The sequence below is a fragment of the Perca fluviatilis genome, chromosome 7 (assembly GCF_010015445.1).
Source record: "Perca fluviatilis chromosome 7, GENO_Pfluv_1.0, whole genome shotgun sequence".
NCBI lineage: Eukaryota > Metazoa > Chordata > Actinopteri > Perciformes > Percidae > Perca > Perca fluviatilis.
In genome coordinates, this window is record NC_053118.1 from 31023802 (window position 1) to 31044655 (window position 20854).

The 20854-nt window shown below is 41.0% G+C and overlaps 1 protein-coding gene across 2 annotated transcripts; it reads left to right on the forward strand.

Annotated features, from left to right (window-relative positions):
* Positions 1-1182: 1182 nt before the first annotated feature.
* On the forward strand, positions 1183-20606 carry LOC120561533 (retinoic acid receptor beta-like). 2 transcript variants are annotated; one of them, XM_039804660.1, is made up of 8 exons: positions 1183-1715; positions 5695-5849; positions 6793-6934; positions 14947-15110; positions 15932-16108; positions 18071-18275; positions 18422-18580; positions 19822-20606. In XM_039804660.1, the coding sequence occupies exons 1-8, from the start codon at positions 1550-1552 to the stop codon at positions 19986-19988; spliced, it is 1335 nt and encodes a 444-aa protein (XP_039660594.1). In that variant the 5' UTR covers positions 1183-1549; the 3' UTR covers positions 19989-20606. The 2 variants fall into 2 exon arrangements, with proteins under 2 accessions (XP_039660594.1, XP_039660593.1); XM_039804659.1 differs by having other exon boundaries at positions 14944-15110; positions 19822-20605.
* Positions 20607-20854: the final 248 nt, after the last annotated feature.

The window sequence follows — 20854 nt, forward strand, 5'->3', positions numbered from 1 at the left end:
TCATCCATGCGACATTGAAGTGTGTAGTCTTTCTAATTACGTATTTTCACCGTCTTATACTTCAACAGTTTAACAATAAAGGGAGACTTTCTTCGGTTGAAAAATAATGTTTTAAATTTACGACATCATATTTGTAATCCATGGCTCAATTCAAACAGGATCAAAAAATAATTATTATCTCTCCATTGACTCTCATTCATATTTTTTCCGAATTAAGGTCCCATGGACCGGAAGTAGAAGGGCGTGACTTCGGCTCTCTATGCTAGCGAGATCCAAAGTCAATAACATTGTGTACAGTTGGCAATCAGTAAACATAATTTGACAGTATATTGAACAACAAGACAAGCTAGTTATCCAGCCATGTGATTGTCCCCAAAACAATATAACGACTTTAACGAACAATTTTATCCGCGATGTGTAGCTAACATTACTGTCGGCCACAGCCTGAAGTAGCGACCTGAACAGTGAACGGGATGTGAGATAACGTTATTCGCGGTGAAACAAAGTCAGTCCAGAGGGGCAGTAGAACTTACTTCTTGCAGCTTGTGTGTTAGCGCCATCCTGTGGTGTTCAGAGGACGAGTTGGAAATAACAGATCCACATTTCCTTTTTGTTTTAATGTAGCACATTCATTTAGAACAGTAAACAGACAGTTTCACCGAAACTCCTTTAGTAGGTGTCCTACATTACTTTTTTATGCACTCTGCAGCCAATCAGAATTGAGTATTCACCCAGACCATGGTATAATTTGCAGTAATAATCTGAGTCTGTAAAGTAACTATGTTGTTAATGTTGTCAAACAAAGGTAGTGGAGTAAAAAGTATTGTAGCTTCAAATTGTACTGTTACTACAGTACTTTAGTAAATAAACGAAGGCTACAATTACAGTAACTTTAGATACATTGCACATTGATGCTACTAGCATAACACACCCGAATCTCCAGCCGTTTTTTTCAACTGTTGACAGTTGCATTGTTGTAAGCATAGGCGCCATGTTTTAAAAAATATAACTCTGGTTCTGTTGCATATATTTTAATACTTTTTTCAAGTTAAACTTTAAATTGAGGTGGGCTACTTTAACTTTAGTCCACCGTGGTTGAGCAAAGGACTTTGTTTCCAACCGCTGCTGGTGATGTCAGACAACGGCTGGGTCATGCGGAGGTCAGCAGCGGAGGAGGTTCACGGGGAGTTCACTCGCATACATTAGGCAACACCATCGCTCGCTCTGACATAACTAGTATGAAGCAGGTTGAGTTGAGACATTCGTCAATAAAGAAGAGATAAGAGGACGAAGTCCTGGGACTAACTTTGTTATGCAAAACAGCCTCCAAATCTGGTTGTGTTTAGCGGTTATCGTCTCTCTACTGCAACATGCAAACCGTCTGTGGGAAATATAGGTCCGTTCCTGAGCGCTCACGCCCCTTTGAACGCATCACAGACATGTTTTACAGTTGAAACACCGTTTGCATTAAACTCAAAACCGAGAGAAAAAACCCTGCTGTGAAGGATTAACATCGACACACGGACTTCGCTAAGACTGAAACCAGAAAATGTTTGACTATGTTGAATTTCAAGCTTTCGGTCCGGGCGAAATCATGGACTTGTACGCTTCTACATCCAGCCCGGCATGCACGCTGCAGGAGCAGGACCAGGATCTGGCAGCCTTCTTCCCCGAGCTGACCGAGTCGGACTGGCAGCAGCACCGGTGCTCGCAATGTAGGTGGAAACTATATGTTTGGGTTCAATTTTTGTTGCAGTGATGTTTTGGTGAACATGTGGTTTTATAAGGAAAATATCAACTCATTATCAATCACGTTATATCAAGTTATTTTATTCATGTGGCCCAAAATCAGAAGTGGTTTATTTTCAAATTTGTGGTAACCACATATTTGCCTCGAAGGGCTTTTACAATCTGTGTTTAACACCCTCCATCCTTAGACTCTCAAAATACTTTAATATAATTGGCTAAACAAACATTATATCAGGTGAGTGTAGTCACAAAGAGGTAAACCATTTTAGCCATGCATATACTAATGAATTTTCAAGTGAAATCCCTTATCTGACTGTATTTATTGGTATTTACCTGGCCAGGTGTGCTGAAAACCCTTTATTTATCCAGAGGGAAATTGGTGTGCAGCAGTTGCACTACAAAGTAGTAAGACTGTAAATATATAGAGTGACAATATAAAATAATAAGGTGCAAATACTAAATATACACAATGACAAAAACATCTAAACAGGTTAACAGTATGGATCATAAAATATGAACAGGTTAATTTTAGGCCATGTATGAGAACAACTGTCCCAGTGGAATAACATTTCAAAACAGGGTGCATTGATAGGTAGATGGATAATGAAGATATGTGGCCCATCCCATTAAAATTCTCAATGCTAACAAGTAATGTGGGATGTTTGCCAAGGGCTTTTGCAGTAGGTCGCCATTGTCAGAAGGTGTGTACAGTATGTGTACTACAGACATGTGTTGTGTGTGTCGTGTAGTTGAACTTCATGCAGAAGTTGATATGTACTGTACATTAATAAACACTTAAAAAAGTCTTTATAGCTGTGTAAAACTACATTATATTGTTATAATAACCCCATTTAATACTTGTTTTGTACACTGCTTATGTATGCCCAATAGGGGAGGTTAAAGTAAAAGGAAAACACTCTTAAATTTTTTACTGTGATACTTTTCATGATGAGTTTCTACTTGCAGGAGTTTTCTTTTAAGCAGCAAAGGGGGCATGGAGAGCAGCAGTAAACAGGGTACTGTTTTAAAGCACAGAGCGGTTCATGGCAGTGTGGTGGTCTGTGTTTGGGACGGCGGGTTCACCAGACGGTCATTGGCTCAGGAGGTCAGAGGAAAGTCAGACTGTTGTCAGTGGTGGAAGACGTACAAGGACAACAAATGTTTAAAAAAAAATTAAAAGTCCTGAATTTAAAATTAAATTCAAAAGTAAAAGTACAGAATGTACTTGTTCTGCAGAAAGATGGCCCCCGTGACTGACTATATGTGACATTAGCAGAATCACAAAAGGATTTAAGTAAGTAACACTTAGAAGTAATTTGCCTTGGTTGATGGTGCATACATAAACATAAATATATTAAAAGGAAATAAGCAATACATGTAAAAGAAACAAAAACTTAAATAAACGAATATGTACAATATAACTGTTTTAACAGTAAGAAAAGAAGGCTGTCATATATGACAGCAAATAAAAATTGTGTGGGCTTTGGTTTGTTGGTTGGACAATAAAAGCAATTTAAAGATGTCACTTTGGGCTCTAGGACATTATTATGAGCTACTTTTTGACATTTTATGGAATAAACGAATAGGCCTATACAAATAATTGAGAAATAAGTTAATTAGTTGCTAGGGCTGCAACAGGGAATATTCTATTTAATTATGATTTATCGATGTTTAATTTAGCTTGAAGCAGTTTATCAAAAATATAGCCTCTTTCTTAATATCTGTACAACCAAAATAACATTAAGCAGCATGTAGCATCTACAAATAAGCATATAAACAACTTTTTTTTCACTGAAGTTGCCTTTTAAACTTATTTCCTTATCTTTCAGGCAGCTATTTGACTCACACAATGCATTGTCTTGTACATCACGTAACACCACCTAAATTGGGATGGGGGCAACCTCTTTCTCCCTTCCCCCCGACCAAATCACTTACACCGCCCCACTACACACATTTTCTGTTTCTTCTCCCTCCCTCTCATCAGTCAGCTGGGCTTGTGGCATGCTCCTGCATTGTTTTCTGTTGGGAGAGCGCTCGGCGGATGGGGGTGTCCTCAATTGACCCGCTGATTCCAGGTTCAATCAGAGGCCACGGGTTTGAGGGGACGTAGATGGGCAATTTTTCTCGTTTTGTCCCCATTTTCAAAAATGTCTTTCTCTGTTTTCGGTGGAGGCGATCAGAGAGCCGGCGGGGAGGCTGAGCGAGCCCCACAGAATGGAGCAATTCTCCTCTCGAAAGTGGTTTTAAAGTGGACTGTTGTGAAATGATACAGTCAACTGGAAAAATAGAGAAAAGTCTTTGCTACAATATGTGCAGATGTATGTTATGGAGAGGTAAATTCTACATTAAATACATTTCCAAAATAATATGGTTTAGGACTGGTGAATAGTCCAGTTTTCTCTGGACAGAGCACCAACTCTCCTTATTCATGAGACAGTTTGGGTTTCACTCGGTAGTCTTGGTTTCTTAGTTGCAGATATATGCTTTCTGCAAACAGCTTAGTGAAAAGCTTATTTTCGTTAGTTTGTAATTTTGCAATCTACTGTGTAGGACCGAAAATATTTCCATGCACTGCTTCTCAGATGCTTCAGTGTTAGTATTTTCCATTTTCATTTATTAGCTTAGTTTACCGATAGGTGAAGAGGCATTAGGCATTGACCTCGAATGGTTAGGGTCAGGATATCCCATTGGACAGAGACCATTGTCAGGGACCTGAACAAATCGGGTTTCCGATACACTATAGTACCCGATACTATAGTGTAGGGTATACTATAGTGACAGGGCATGCAATACTTCAAGACAGCGCTGTATATTAAATCAAATGTTCTGAGTTGGTCACGGGTTTCGTGGACTCCATGTTGGATACCAACATCATCTGATTCCCATTGACATAGTGCAGGGAATAGTGGAAACATTTTATAAATTATTTAAAATCATAAATCACGGAAAAAATGCCCAACTGTTGCACGTTTGGCTGCACTGAAAGACAAGGAAGCGGCAAAAGATTTCACAAGTTCCCCCGTAAACCAAAAAGGCAAAAAGTATGGGAGCTGAAGGTGAAAAGAGCAAACTGGAAGCTAGCTAAGTGACTGCTCATCATTGTGTGAGGTAAATGTCAATTTCTCTCTTAGATATGATAACAAATTACATAGGACAAATATAGTAATACTATCTTTAATGTGTACCATGTTGTCAAAGAAGTTCTAACACTGCTTTAGAAATGAATGAAATTTGAAGTTAGCCTTATGCTAGCGTTAGCTTTTTTGCTAGCACTCCATGTACCTAAATGCTTGTGATCTTGCCATAGTCATATGGCTTTTGGTCTCGACCGAGTCCAGGTGTCTTTATTATGTTCATAATAATATTGGAGGGAAAGTGAAACAGCTTGGACGGGGATGTTGTTCGGAGTTTCCTATAGCTGCCTTTTACATATTGACAAACGTTGATAATAACATGTATATACCTGTTTATGGTGAAAATAAGCAATTTATTTCAAGATAGCATATTCGTTGGTATCCAATATGGCGCCCATGATTTGAGTTGGCCACATTCTCTATATAAAGGGCACTACTTCAAGAATTTTAAGAGCGCCCTCTTCTGGATCACAAGGCAAACTTCTTTAAATTATCTTACAGTTACACCCATGTTCAAACAAAAGTTCAAATTTTGATCAAAAATTGACAGCCCCATAATAATCGATTGATGAAATGTCAAAAAGAATTGTGAAAAATGCCTGTTAAAATTTCCCACAGCCAGACATACAAATAGCTTGTTTTATTTCACAAAAGTTCAAAACCCAAAGATATACTTTCATGCCGCCATCATGTGCGGAATCAGATTTCTTTGATAAGTGAAAAGATTTCGACCTATGAGTTACAGTATGTTACAGTCTCCCTGTTGTGCTTGTTTATGAGTGTTGTACAGTGTCATATTGTATGTTTGCAGCCGTTGGAAGCCAGAGCTCCAGCTCCAGCTCAGACGACCTGTTCGCCAGCCCCGCCTCCCCGCTGCCGCCTCCTCGCACTTACAAGCCCTGTTTTGTGTGTCAAGACAAATCCTCGGGGTACCACTATGGCGTCAGCGCCTGCGAGGGCTGCAAGGTAACATGTCAGCCCTGTTGTCCGCTTCACAACATCTCTCCAAATGCTCTAAAAAAAAGTACAAAAACTTGTATTCTCATTTTGTAAATATGTGGCATGCTCTAAAAAAGGAAGATGTCTGTCTCATTTTGGGATGAAATATTTTAATTGACACCACCTCCAAAGCTCACAAGTAAATTTGTAAATCACATTAGTCAGTTAATGATTGCTATATTTGCTCGGAGAAAACCCCAATATCACTACAGGGCCTGAACTTTGTCCTGATAAATAAACGTGTGAGCAAGTTGTTGTCCAGTCAATATTACAGTAACTGTGACTTCATTCTAGACACACTCTTTTAAGTAATCAGATTTGTGTAATTCCAGATTTGTGTTGTTTTTACCCTACAATTTTAAGTTTGTGTGACATTTTCTAGAGACATTCATGGTTCCCACATGAGGTACCCTAATTACTTTGGTAATCCCCTGACCATGAATGAAGTAAATATCTTAATGCCTAATACATTTATGCACAATGTCTTTTTGTGTCCTGTCACATTAGTTAGTTATTAGTCTGGCTCAATGGATCTACATTGCTGGGGTATAAAGCCTAAATTCCCTCCACTTCAGCTATCTCCACTATTTATTTTGCTAGGGCACTGTTGCTGGATGACGGTTGTGATACATTTAAAGAAATACAAACAAGCTAGAGCGTCCCAGAATAGATAAGCAGTGTAGCCAGACCATACTCCAGCGCTGATACAGCACTGTGGAGTGCAAGATTGGCAATGCAAGATTAGTCAGTTATTGACTGCTGTATTTGGACAAAACATAACCCCAATATCACTATAAACACTCCAAGTATAACGATAAATATACCTGTTCACATTGTCAAAATGATTCCAGACGACTCTGGTCATTTAAATTAGTAATGTCTTCTCTTTACTCTCCTGTTGCCTTCGCAGGGCTTCTTCCGCCGCAGTGTGCAGAAAAACATGGTGTACACCTGCCACCGAGACAGAAACTGCATCATCAACAAGATCACGAGGAACCGCTGTCAGTACTGTCGGCTCCAGAGGTGCTTTGCAGCTGGAATGTCTAAGGAGTGTAAGTGTTTGATCGACTCTGACTCAGCAGGAGGCCTCTTAAGACATCCTCTTCATGCTGAATGCTGTGAATAAATTGAAAGGACATGATGACACCTTCAAGGACAGGGTAGATAGTAGGTGGTGGACAGTGGATTATAAATGCCATTGATCAGAGAGAGGAAGATATAACGCAAGGCAAGGCAGCTACCAAAACGATCTTTTTTTTTACCCGTCTTCCCTGGATTCGTTTCAAGAATAGTTGCGTCCAAACGAATCCACTTGTAAATGACTCAACACGCTACTTCATATGCCATGCCTATAGGCGGCGCTGTTTCTGCTACAGAAATTCACCAAAAAACGGAGAAGAAGAGCATAGTCACTTCCACTTCCCATCATAACATGACCAGATTATTACCTTCTCTTAATACATCCGTGGACTATAATAACTTTCACCACTGCTCTGTGTTAGCGTGCTAACGTTAGCTAGCTCTAACATCGGCAGTCAAACAAACATCAATGATCCATGAATTATGTCTTTTTGATAATCTATAAGTTTTTCTTGCAGTAGCCTTTCTACAATAAGCCGTGGTAAAAGTTACTATAATCCGTTCAAGGAGTTGATAAGCAGACAGATTAGCTAGCCAGTTGATAAATTGTCTACTTCCACTTTATAAACAGATAGCCATAGCAGCTAACTTTAACGTTACTTCGCTGCTGGAGCGGTCAGCTACTTTAGCGATGTTTAACGTTAGCTACATAACGTTAGCAATATATCTTGTGTAGAATCCAGAGGGAAGGGTCAGGGAAGCACAGACAAAGTATTTAGATGAAGTGAGCTGGTTTGACCATGGAGATGGGATATGCTCGCTTAGCTTCACCGCAGTTGTGTACGTCAGCGGCCGTGGGTAAGAGAGGGTGTAAAAGAGGGGTGTGGCGATGACATCATCGATACGGATTTGTATTCGCCGTCCAAACGAAGCCAAACGAGAGCCATTTTCTGATTTTTTTCACCCTGAGACCAGGTTTCAAAAAAGTGCGTTTTCAGGCAGTGCGTTTACAGGATTCGTTTGGACGGTCGGCCTAAACGATGCAAAACATGTGCGTTTGCACAAAAAAACGTTTCCGTGTGGATGGCCCCTTATTTGGCACATTTCAGATATGTGGAGCATAAAAACTGAGCGCTGCTTCTCCCTGTTTAGTTCTGTCTCTGGGGACAACAAGCAGACGTGTCCCAGACGACCTGAGAGGTCTGAATGATTCATAGTGTAGCAGCAGATCAGAAATGTATTTTGGCCCTAAACCGTTGAGTGATTTATAAACCAGCAAGAGTATTTTGAAATAAATTCTTTGAGGCACTGGAAGCCAGTATAAAGACTTCAGAACTGGAGTGATGTGATCCACTTTCTTGGTCTTAGTGAGGACTCGAGCAGCAGCGTTCTGAATCAGCTGCAGCTGTCTGATTGATTTTTTAGGGAGACCTGTAAAGACACCGTTACAGTAGTCAAGTCTACTGAAGATAAAAGCATGGACAAGTTTTTCCAAATCCTGCTGAGACATAAGTCCTTTAACCCTTGATATATTCTTAAGGTGATAATAGGCTGACTTTGTAATTGTCTTAATGTGGCTGTTGAAATTCAGGTCTGAGTCCATGACTACACCAAGATTTCTGGCTTTGACTGTTGTTTTTAACATTATCGTTTGAAGCTGAGCGCTGACTTTTAATCGTTCCTCTTTTGCTCCAAAAACAACCACCTCAGTTTTTTCTTCATTTAATTTAAGAAAGTTCTAAGAGGTAACTGAAAGGACAGTATCACAAATGTGAATTATCAACTCCATGTTTTTGCGTAAGCAGTAACATGTTACATAAGTGATTGATAAAACCACAGTGCAAGAAATGCATATGAAAGAGAAATCTTTAATTATTACCATGTGCACTCATAGCAATAAGCTTAATGAGCAGCAGGGAGTTGTCTTCAGTTAAAATAACAGTGTTTATTTTAGTAAAGATGGAAATAAATCAAACTAAATGGGATTTTTGAGTAGGAATGGTGCTTTAATAATTTGGCAATTATCATAGAGAATTTCACATTTTTATCACATTATTTGAGTTTTTTGAAACTATAATTTTTTTATTTTATTTTTAAGACCTTCAACTTCAATGTTCTTCTGAAACCAAACTCACGCCCTTGTGTGGACCCACGAATACGGAAGCCGGGAAGGGTCATGGCAATATTTTATCAGGGGACTACTATTGCGTTACCTCGCAATATGTTTTGCGTTCTCTCGCAATATTTTGCGTTCCCTCGCAAAACTTTTCTTCTATTTCCACTCAGCTGCCCAGCTCAACGCCATGTTGAGCTGGGCAGCTGTACTACTACTGTAATATGGATCAGCTCGTTGGATTTTACTTTGAGCTGGGAATGCTGATATAGCCTACTGCTCAATGGGCACATTCATATCTGTTCGATAATCAATAACTATTTCCTAAATGAATGATTAGATAAAGTGCGTGTGTTGCATGTGGCGATGAACCAATAGCCTACTGATCGAATTATCAGAGAATCTGCAGCTCCCCTCGGAGCTTTATAGAGGCTCCGCTCATGTTTTGCTAATCTAGCTTGTGCCCATTTTATTTCTATGGTTGTATCAAATTAGACAGATAAATATATTCTTTATCAGACAGTAAACAAACACGTACAGATCTAACCTATTTAGACACCACCTAAATAGGCTATTAGACACTATAAATTTAAAACTAAATATCCTAATACTTGTAAATTATTATAACACCATTTTATCTAATTTGAAAGCAAATACAATCCTATTAGATCCCAAATGTGTTACAGTAGAAGCCATGCTACCAAATTGTAGACTTAGACACTTTTACCAACCTGGACATATACTTTAATTAGACAGCAGGCTGTTATAAGAATGTAATGCCATATCGGGTATTGCTACTTCATAACTTCCCATATGCAGACTGTGATGTCATTATTGATATAAATCTGATGTAATTAAACTGATTTGTCCCACACAGTATAGCCTGCAGAAATATAGACTATTACAGGTAGAAAATGAACATATAGGTGACTGGAAGGGTTGTAGCCATAGTTGATTGGGTGTTTTAAGCCTCCAACGTCATCTTCCAGGCAGCGCTGCCTCTGCCTCTGACATCACACATTCTCTTTTATATACATTTAAGAAATAGGCTATTGATTATACCCTATATGAGATACGAATGTGCCCATTGAGCAGTATATCAGCATAATTCCCAGCTCAGAGTAAAATGCAACAAGCTGATTCATTGCGCTGGGCAGCTTAGTGGAAATAGACACATGGCTCAGAAGGAATGGAAAAAGAAAAGCTTTGCGTGGGAATGCAAAACATATTGCGAGGTAAAGCAAAAGTAGTCCCCTGAAAACATCTCGCCATGACCCTTCCGGGGCTTCATACACGAAAGAGGGACAGCTAAAACAACCGAAAAAATAACAACCAGTGGGAATCAGTGCTAATGTTAGCAAGCTGGGCTAACGTTAGAAAGCTGGGCTAATGTTGGCAAGCTGGGCTAACTAGCTTTCGCTTTTCAAAAAACTAACTTAACAGCACTAAATTATTTTTTCAGATTTCTTCATGAAAAGTGTTTTATTCAGTTTCTGGAAAGACAGGGTGCTGTTGAGTCATTGAAATGTCATTTTTAAATGCTTTGCGCATTTAATCCCTGCTACATATTGAGGGTGGCAGCAGAACTCCCTCAGGAAACCAATGTGGAACTCATTGAGAAATTCTCGGTGAACTTGATCTCCAGCGGAACAAAGTCGTCGACCCAGATAACAAGAGTGTGTGTTATGTGTAGGAGGGCAACCATAGGGCAGCAGTGAAGGATCCACCCATCCTCATGTTCTCATTGTTGCTTGTTCACACTCAGACACACACACACACACACACACACACACACACATTACATAAATACATCACATGTAGCAGACAGGTGGATGCTATGTAACTGCTGGCTGGCCGCTTCAGTCACTCAGTGTGTAATATGATCTCACTTGGAGGGTTCACACAATGACGACTGAATGTAGGGCGCCCGGAGATGAAGAGGGGAAGGGGGTTGTTGAGTAGCTCCTCTGACATGTGTGTAGCTGCCTGAGCCGAGTCAGTGGGATGCACTGAAACGTGTTGACGCGGTTACGAAGTGATTATGAAAGACTAACCTGGTTAGGCTGCGCCAGCCGGCTTCACATGCTCCCTGGATTAACAGTTAATCCACACAGTCTACTGCCGACTGATTTCATTGGAAACTATTTTCCACCAGAGAAAGAGTTCCACTAAAAAATGTTATGTTATTTTTTAGAGGCTTTACGAACCACCATTGAAATTCCATTCATCTCCGTTGTATTGGAATGGAGGCATTCCTCTGAGTGACTGGTCTCTAAACCTCAGTAATAAAACCAAAACTTAACTATCTGGCTAAAATATGTCCACATTTACTTGTTTTTACTTTTGGTCTGGTCTTACAGGCTTAGTTTGGGGCAACACTTAAGGCCGTTTTTTGGTTGTGCGGAGGCTCCACACAGAGCTTTCGCTGTAGCCTACATAAGTGGCCTGATGTTTAAACTTGTGCGCTGTTGTGTGTTGAGCCAGACTGTGTGTGTGTGTGTGTGTGTGTGTGTGTGTGTGTGTGTGTGTGTGTGTGTGTGTGTGTGTGTGTGTGTGTGTGTGTGTGTGTGTGTGTGGGGAGTGTGTTAGAGCGAGGGAGAAGTGAGAGAGTGACGGCGATTAGCATTGGAGCGAGTACTTACTCTAGAATCATAGTGAGAGAAACAAAGTGTCTCCCCTGTGTTTTCTGACCACTGGGGGAAATTTGTAGCAGGAAAAGTTAACCCTCTCCTTGATTTCATGTTGTTTACGGAGAAGGAGAACCAGGAAATGAGTCAGGGGAAATGCAATGCTACCAAGCCACGGCCGAGCGACGTGCATTGCTGCGACGTGTAGTTACATTTTTCGAGAGGTCGATTCGACACAGAAGCATTAAACAGCCTTTAGCAGTAGGCTATACAGCAATTAAATAGAATAGAATACAAATTAAAAATAAATAAAATCGAATAACAATAGGTGGAATCCTGTAGAACAGCATTCCCCCAATTATTGCAATGTGCATCTTCACTTACAAGGAATTTGTACAGTATGGTGAACACAATAAACATTAAAAGGAAATGAACAATAAAGCAAAGTAGTGCAACAGACAAGAGCATGTAACTTTCTGCCGCTAGGGGTCTCTCAAACAAAACAGTGGATTGTAAATACAGACATTTGATGACGTTGGGAAGTTGCGTGGAATTATGGGAGTTTTTATTGCTAAACACTATCGTTGATTAGAATGCATCTGTTCACGGACGAGTTTACCCATTCAAGTTTATTCACGTTACGTTTAGTAACGTTTATTCGTGTCATGCTAATAAAATAGCTGCAGTTTCCCCAACATAATTATGTTTTTCTTACGATTACGATTCAATCTGTATTGGTAGCTAGCTGACCAGTTAGCTAGTGAGCCATGGCTAGTGAGCCAGCAAGCTAACATTAGCGGCTAACGTTAGCTGGTTTTAGCTGCTGGCTAATGATTAGCCAGCAGCTAAAACCACACTATCACAGTATATTTCTCATGCCAATGTCACCTTTTGGATTTTACCGGGCGGACGTCGTTTGTTGTAACGCTAGCTAGCTACTCAACGAGGCTGAGAGACGGGTGTGGGTGCGGATTGCAGGGGGAATCTCCAGGACGGCGAGGATGTTCATTTGCCGTTGTCAGTAGCAGCAGAACATCTCCCAGCTGCCTGATCTCCCCCTTCACTTTTCTATAATCTTAACCATTCGTTTTGGTGCTTAACCCACCTTTTGTTGGGTTAATTTAGCTAGCTAACTGTAAGGACAGCTGAACGCGAAGGGGGGAGAAATTCAGCAGGGAGGAGATTTTCGGTACAAACACCGGTAGCGCTAACGGAGACGTAGTTAGTTAACATTATGGATGGCCGATGTTGTGACTAGGATGCCTGGGTCTGATATTCTCTGTTTCCCGATGCTTCATTAAACTGCCGTTAGCGTCGTAAGCACCCGGCACCGGCTGGGGCTAACGGTAACTAGCTATTGCTACATGTCCCTGCTGTGTTGTCAGCTATCATCCCGAATGAAGTCTCTTTGTGCCGGGGGAGTGAGGCAGGCAGACCGGAGTGTGCTAGCTAGCTGGCTAAATTAGCATTAGATTAATCGTCTATCTATACAGCTAACGTTAACGTTACTAGTGAACTTATTTGTGGGTTAGCACAGTGCTGCTTTTATCCATGGTCAAAACAATCATACTACTAATAACTTTATGAGCGTGTTGAACGATGTTGTAACCCTATAATGTTATCCACCTAGCATTAGCTAGCATTAAAGGTCCCATGGCATGAAAATGTCACTTTATGAGGTTTTTTAACATTAATATGTGTTCCCCCAGCCTGCCTATGGTCCCCCAGTGGCTAGAAAAGGTGATAGGGGTAAACCGAGCCCTGGGTATCCTGCTCTGCCTTTGAGAAAATGAAAGCTCAGATGGGCCGATCTGGAATCTTCTCCTTATGAGGTCATAAGGAGCAAGGTTACCTCCCCTTTCTCTGCTTTGCCCGCCCAGAGAATTTGGCCCGCCCATGAGAGAGAGACATCATGGCTTTCAAACGAGCAAAGTGGCAGTTGGTCAAGGCCACACCCACACCCTCCACCTTGCCCCCCCTCTCTCCTCCTCAATAGCTACAGACACAGAAATGGCACATACTAAGGAAAGCTCATTGTGGGACTGGCTCTAGTGGCTGTAATTCTGCACCAAGGCTGAATTTCGGGAAAGAGACTTCAGATACAGTATTAGGGGACCACTAAGGTCTATATAAAAGCATCCAAAGAGCACCATGTCATGTGACCTTTAACGTTAGCTACTTGTCGACCAGCATATACATTGTAGTAACATTAAGCTGGATTAATATTGCTATGTATCAATAAATAAGGTTTCTGCTATTTATCTGTGTTGCAAAGTGGCATGTAATTAATCACAAAATGATGCCTTTTGGCAGAAAAATCAGTGTTAGCAGTATTTGTTTCTGTGACATTGTATGATTTACAATTACTCTTGAACGTAGCATCTGGGTGTCCGTGTTTTGACGGAAGTTACGAGTAACTAAATGATACAGAAAAGTGTCACTCTGTAAAAAAAAAAATGGGGAAGAATATGGATCTAAAAGTTAAACTGGCATTTAAATTCTCCTCACTTTTTATTTAAGGAAGTAATAATAATACTGGAGCTGTTGTGGTATGTTTTTCCATATTTCAGAAGAGTATACATCTTTTTGGGGGGCATTTGTTTGTGGAAACAGTATCTAAGATTCAATTCACTTTTATCTAAGATTCGAGCCTCTGGGTGGGTTTTTCACTTGGCAGGGGTTGACTGACATGACTGAGAGCTGCTGCTGTTGCTAGGAGACAGACGCGGTGTTCTACTGGTCTGGAAAACATTGGTACAAGACGTCCCCCCTTTTTGTTCAAAAAGCTCACAGTGTTGTTTATGCTCCTTTGACTTTAATTTAAGTCAAGCAATGTTACATTGTGACATTTATGTATGCACACACCTTGGATATAAATATATATATATATATATATATATATATATATATATATATATTTTATATATATATATATACAGTATATACACTATTTCCTTCCTCCTTGCATCTACAGACGTCACTGTTAAATAAGATTCTTGTGCAGATCACTGTTTTCTATCATTTCCAACAATGTCTTTGTCTTTTCTGAATTGTGTGGACAAAAAATAGGTATCTTGTATTTTCAACATCAAACTTTAAATTTAAGAAAGAACAACATCAAAATGCCAAATGTTTTTTTACTATAACTTTTAAAGAAAGCACCATCATTTGAACTGTTTGAATCCCTTTTAGTTATTTCCTAAAGATCTTTATAACCTTCTTATAACATTCTTCTCCTCAGCAGTGAGAAACGACAGAAACAAGAGGAAGGGGAAGAAGGAGGCGGTGAAGATGACCATCATGGAGACGTACGAGCTGACGGCGGAGCTCGGCCTGATAGTGGAGAAGATCTGCAGGGCTCACCGAGAGACCTTCCCCTCTCTTTGCCAGCTGGGAAAATACACCACAGTGAGTCACGACCTGAGACCTGACTGTTGAAATAATATTCCTCTACAGAGAGAAAATAATCTGCAAGAAAAAAAAGGTCAAAGCGGTCCTCTCAGAGGTTCATTTGATTTAGTATTTTATGGGTGATAGTTGAAGGTTAGAATGAAGAAAAAATACAACAGGACCTATACATGATAGTGGCTAAATTGTCCCAAAACTTGACACATTTCTCTTATTTTTTTAAACATTGCTTTGTGAGGTGAGTTATTAATGTACAAAAGAGAGGCAAAACAAGTGTTGAGTTGCTGAGCTTTTCCCCATGAGCTTAAAGCCTGATGGGAAATGTAGGATTATTGAATGTGATTTGTAGCAAAAAGGTATCTTAAAGGGATAGTTTTGATATTTTGAAGTGGGGTTGAATTGAGGTACTTAGTACATAGTCAGTGTATTACTTACAGTAGACAACGGTTGGTACGCCCCCAGTGTTGAGAAGCAGGCAGGAGTACCGACATTTGTGTTCCGTTTTTAATTGCACTCAAATTGCTTTTGTCCCCATTTACTAAAGGAATTGAAAGCAAACATCATGGCTGCTGTTGTTGTTGTCAAAGTTAGATTATCATTGTGTGTTAATTTAATCAGTGCCGATTTAATTGAAATATCTGCGTACCTTAAACACACAATGCAAACAGCATGCTTTGGTGGTTAGTTTGGACATTTCTACTCACACCATGTGTTTTTAGCGTCGTTAATGTGGCTTTCTGAATCCTGCATCTTCCCCGAGACATGAACCTAAACATCTCTTTAACTACAAACATCTTCTTCGTCTTTTCTCCTCCATCCAGAACTCCAGCTCAGACCACAGGATCCAGCTGGACCTCGGGCTGTGGGACAAGTTCAGCGAGCTCGCCACCAAGTGCATCATCAAGGTGGTGGAGTTCGCCAAGCGAGTGCCGGGTTTCACCGGCCTGACCATCGCCGACCAGATCACTCTGCTCAAAACTGCCTGCCTGGACATCCTGGTACGGCTCTGTGTTTCCTGCAATTACTTTTTACTTCAAGAAATTGTAGTAGGAACTTTGTGATAATGACTTAAATAAGTTAGTAAGCTGTAAATATGTAAATAGTTGTATTTTACCTGCAACCACACACGATTTTGAATGAATTAATGAAATCTTTATTTCAAATGATTAATATATAATCAATTATATTTTAATGGTGTGTGTGTGTATATATATGTGTGTGTATATATATATATATATATATATATATATACAGTATATATTTGGGGTGGCAGTAGTTCAGTCTGTAGGGAGTTGGGTTAGGAACCAGAGGGTCGCTGGTTCAACTCCCCATTTGGACCAAAGTACGGTGGTGGACTGGTAGCTAGAGAGGTGCCAGTTCATCTCTCTAGCTAGAAAAGGGATAGGAAGAAGACTGGGCTTTTCAAGTCCTACCCCCAGTCTTTACCATAGACCAAATCACAATCTAATAAAATACACTTAACAGACATCTCAAACTCAAAAAACTCAGTGACCTGAATTACACTTAAATGCACGTGTACATAAATACACAGCTCCTACTGCGATTCACACCTTCTGTGGATCGTGACTCACACTCACACAAATACACTCATACACACTCGTACAAACTGACAGGTCGGCTGGCAGAGAGCAGCCCTCCTTTGTTCGCTGCCAAGTCTGTCTCTCATCATCACCACCAAAGCCTGAGCATTTACTCTCGCTTTTTTTACTGAAGGAATGGTACTCTACAGGTTATGTAATGCATTACGTTATCCTCCTTTTTTAAAGGTCCCATGACATGGTGCTCTTTGGATGCTTTTATATAGACATCATACAGTATTAGTGGTAGTAGTGGTTAGCCACTAGAGCCAGTCCCACAATGAGCTTTCCTTAGGATGTGCCATTTCTGTGTCTGTAGCTATTGAGGAGGAGAGAGGGGGAGAGAGGGGGGGCAAGGTGGAGGGTGGGGGTGTGGCCTTGACCAACTGCCACTTTGCTCGTTTGAAAGCCATGATGTCTCTCTCTCATGGGTGGGCAAAATTTTCTGGGCGGGCAAAGTTAACCAAACTTTTGAACTCATCCCCATTCTGTCGCAGTGCAGACATCAGCAGACTGGGTGGCTGCAGAGGTCCGACTGGACTCTTACTGGGCTTACAATTATATTCAATGTAACTTCTGGCAAAGTCTTTTTTAAGTTATATAACTACACAATTACATACATTTTGCATATTGTATTCATGCACATGTTTTAAGTGCATACTATCTATCTATGTTTCTATTTATCCATCTAAAGTCAATAATAATATATGAAAAAAAAAACAAGTCTGATTAGTTCTGCTGGTTCAGCTTGACAGATTTTGTGATCTTGTCTTCCTAAACCGCAGGCAGTCTTTTAATGTAAAAACAGATGGAGGAAGTTTTGGGTTTGTATGATTAGAAAACAGCAGCAGCAAATTATCAAAGCAGGTGTAGATCAAAAAAACAGGAAAGCATCTCATAGAATACTCTAATATATTATACAATATACTTATTTGACAAGAAGAATGTATAAAAGCTTGATTCTCTCTGCAGTCGAGGTTATAATAGCCTTGAGAAAATACAAATGACTTGAAAACAAGCTGATTGAGAAAGTGTCTCACTATGATGTGTGGTGGGTGGAGCATAGCAGGCTGAACTTCACCTGCTGTTCTTTCACTGATTTAATTTACCTCTGGCAAAAATAAAATGTACAATATAAAGAGATGCAAGAGCACACTTGGGTACAAATATGATGGGCAGCTTGATTAGAGCCAACACAGGATGTAATTTTTTAAAAAGAAAAGTCTTTCTGCAGCTGCTTCTGTCCCATATTATAACGGCATGTGCCACAATTTCATACTACTACTAACTATACTTGTTCCCCTGTTAAACACATACACATTTATTAAATCTGTCTTTCTTTTTTCCTCTTCTTCCATCCAGATCTTGAGGATTTGCACTCGCTACACTCCTGACAAGGACACCATGACGTTCTCCGATGGACTGACCCTGACCCGCACCCAGATCCACAACGCCGGATTCGGACCGCTGACAGATCAGGTCTTCACATTCGCCGGCCAGCTGCTGCCACTGCAGATGGACGACACGGAGAGCGGCCTCCTCAGCGCCATCTGCCTCGTCTCTGGAGGTACTGAATGTCAGAAGAAAATACAACCTAAACTTAGTATATAGTTTGGTTTTGGTTTGGGGGGGAAAGTGATACATTGAAGCTATCAACTATTCCTTTAACAAACTAAACATTCACATCACATCTTTTTTTGTTTATCTGAACAGACCGACAGGACCTGGAAGAGCCGTCTAAAGTGGAGGTGCTGCAGGAGCCGCTGCTGGAGGCGCTGAAGATTTACTCCCGCAAAAGGCGGCCCAGCATGCCCCTCATGTTCCCCAAAGCCCTTATGAAGATCACTGACCTGCGCAGCATCAGTGCCAAAGGTGAGGAAGCAATGCCCTGCGAGTAGATCATTCTCCATAAAGTCCTTCATTTGTCACAAATTATATCAGTGATATAATAACTTATAACTGTGTGTTCACACCGCCCACATTTCGCATTTCCCACAAAGCCAATGCAAAGACACGAATAGATGGGAATTTGCGGCGGCCAAAGTGAAAGGCCAGTGTTTGTGCGTGTTATGGTCGGCCCGCCCCCGCATTTGGCGACTGGCGAGTGTTAATTTCCGTCCCTGCACACGCAGTAGAATGTTTTTAAGGAGAAATAAATTATCGAAATTATCGTCATGGGAAAAATACGTCGATAATAGCTTTGTAATTTCGATGTTGATCAAGTTTTGATTAACCGTCCAGCCCTATGTGTTCCTACACAGCCATGGCTGTGTAAATGCTAAACAAACAGAATGGTGCGCTCAAGCCAAACAACACTGTTCCAGCCAATCAGCACCAGGTGGCGCGTGCAAGCAACTGATGGGGGCGGGGGGTGAGAGGGGGGAGGCAGTCCAATCAGCGAACAGAGGGAGTGGGTGAGAACGATGACGTTGAGGCCGTGCGCTAGAGTTGTAGTTCCGTAATGGCGGCGGAGAAAGATGCGAGCGAAGCCATTCGGTCCGTTGTGGCAACGCTGCCGAATATCCAGAAGTTAAAGCCCGAGCAGGAACAATCTTTGCTGAGTTTTGTTGGTGGCCATGATGTTGTGGCCCTCCTCCCCACGGGGTTCGGGAAAAGTTAGATTTTCCAGCTCTTTCCATTAGTGGTTAAGGAGTTAAGGCTAAGGCTAACGCTAGCGATGCTAAGCCAACGTCACGGCCAAATGTTAGCGATTGGTTATGGCAGATCCAGAGTGGCTCTGGGCTGATCTATTGAGAAAACTATTGCATTTTAAACTTCAACAGAGTATCCGCTTTCAAGGAAGTTAACACTTGTCAATAGAGAGTGGACAGACTCTGTACAAATGAAATGTACCAGAGTCTGGTAGGACCAGGCTATATTTGTCTGACAGTTGAGTTCAAATATCAACAATCTTCGCGCAGCATCGGTTACTGCACCTTTTAAAATAAAATTCAACTCGAGCGATCACACACACACGCGAGTAGCGTGACACAAAGCCAATTTACAAGGTCGGTGTGAACACAACATAAGATCTGTTATAATATGTACCGCACATTATCTGATAATGACAAAAACTGGCAGTAATGTGTGCTTTGTGAAAAACATGTACACAGGAGCTGAGAGGGTGGTGACTCTGAAGATGGAGATCCCGGGCTCCATGCCACCTCTGATCGAGGAGATGCTGGAGGATCTGCAGGAGCTGGAGAAACACTCTGAGGAGAGCAGAGCGGAGGCCGACACCAGCCAGCACTCCCACACACCGCCTCCTCACAGTACATGATCTCTTCTGACTGTGAAGTCGCTCAAAAGAACATTGGCTCCCGTCTTCCCCCCCAGAGAAAATGCTAACAATATCAACTACAGATGCAGTCCAGAGGGTTGCTAGTGTCTTACCTCAGTTTCACAGATTGGTTGGCAAAGACGCCACTGTGTTCAGTTGTCACACTAATGACCACGCTGATGAACGAAGAGCTAATTTCTGCTTCGAGGGGAAAAAAAGAGAACGATGCAGTAACGTTTTAATTTGTCACAAATGCATCACAATTGCATTTTTTAACCCCTCCTGGCAGACCCCTCATAACCACTGGGAATCACACAGGTTTCTACTGTATTTATATTTGCATGAGATATCATATGGATTCATTTTTACCTCATTAAATAACAATGCCTTTAGCATTAGTCTAGCAAAGTTAGTAAACATATGGAACATAAACTTAGCACAAAAAGTAAGGAAATTTGTGTTTGGTAGATTATTTCTCTGTGGTAACAATGCTTTTTGGCAATAAATCTTATACCGTTGGAAAGCCTGTTTAGTTCCCTTTCAAATAGTGCCTCATTTGTAAGGAACGTGCATTTCTGGGATGAGCAGCAGCGCTGAGTATGTGGGTTGCGCCCATGAAAAATTTGCCAAATCTTCTCTGCCAATGCCAAACAGCTTATTCTGCCATTGACTAATTTGGTGTTTGGTGGATTGGATGATTGAAGTTTGAAGAAACAAGACATATTGGCAATTTATTCATTTCACAAACAGGAGCCTCAGTAGCGTGTGGAAGAACCATACACAGCCACAACAGCCTGGCACCTCCTCCTCATGCTGGTCACCAGCCTGGTCACACACTGCTGTGGGATGGCATCCCATTCTTCAAC

Excerpts from the sequence above, each read along its gene's own strand:
- LOC120561533 (XM_039804659.1), top strand. The coding sequence starts at position 1,550 with ATGTTTGACTATGTTGAATTTCAAGCTTTCGGTCCGGGCGAAATCATG. Across the intron at positions 15,111-15,931 it reads AGCTGGGAAAATACACCACA|AACTCCAGCTCAGACCACAG; the intron begins GTGAGTCACGAC and ends TCCTCCATCCAG. Across the intron at positions 18,276-18,421 it reads CATCTGCCTCGTCTCTGGAG|ACCGACAGGACCTGGAAGAG; the intron begins GTACTGAATGTC and ends TTATCTGAACAG.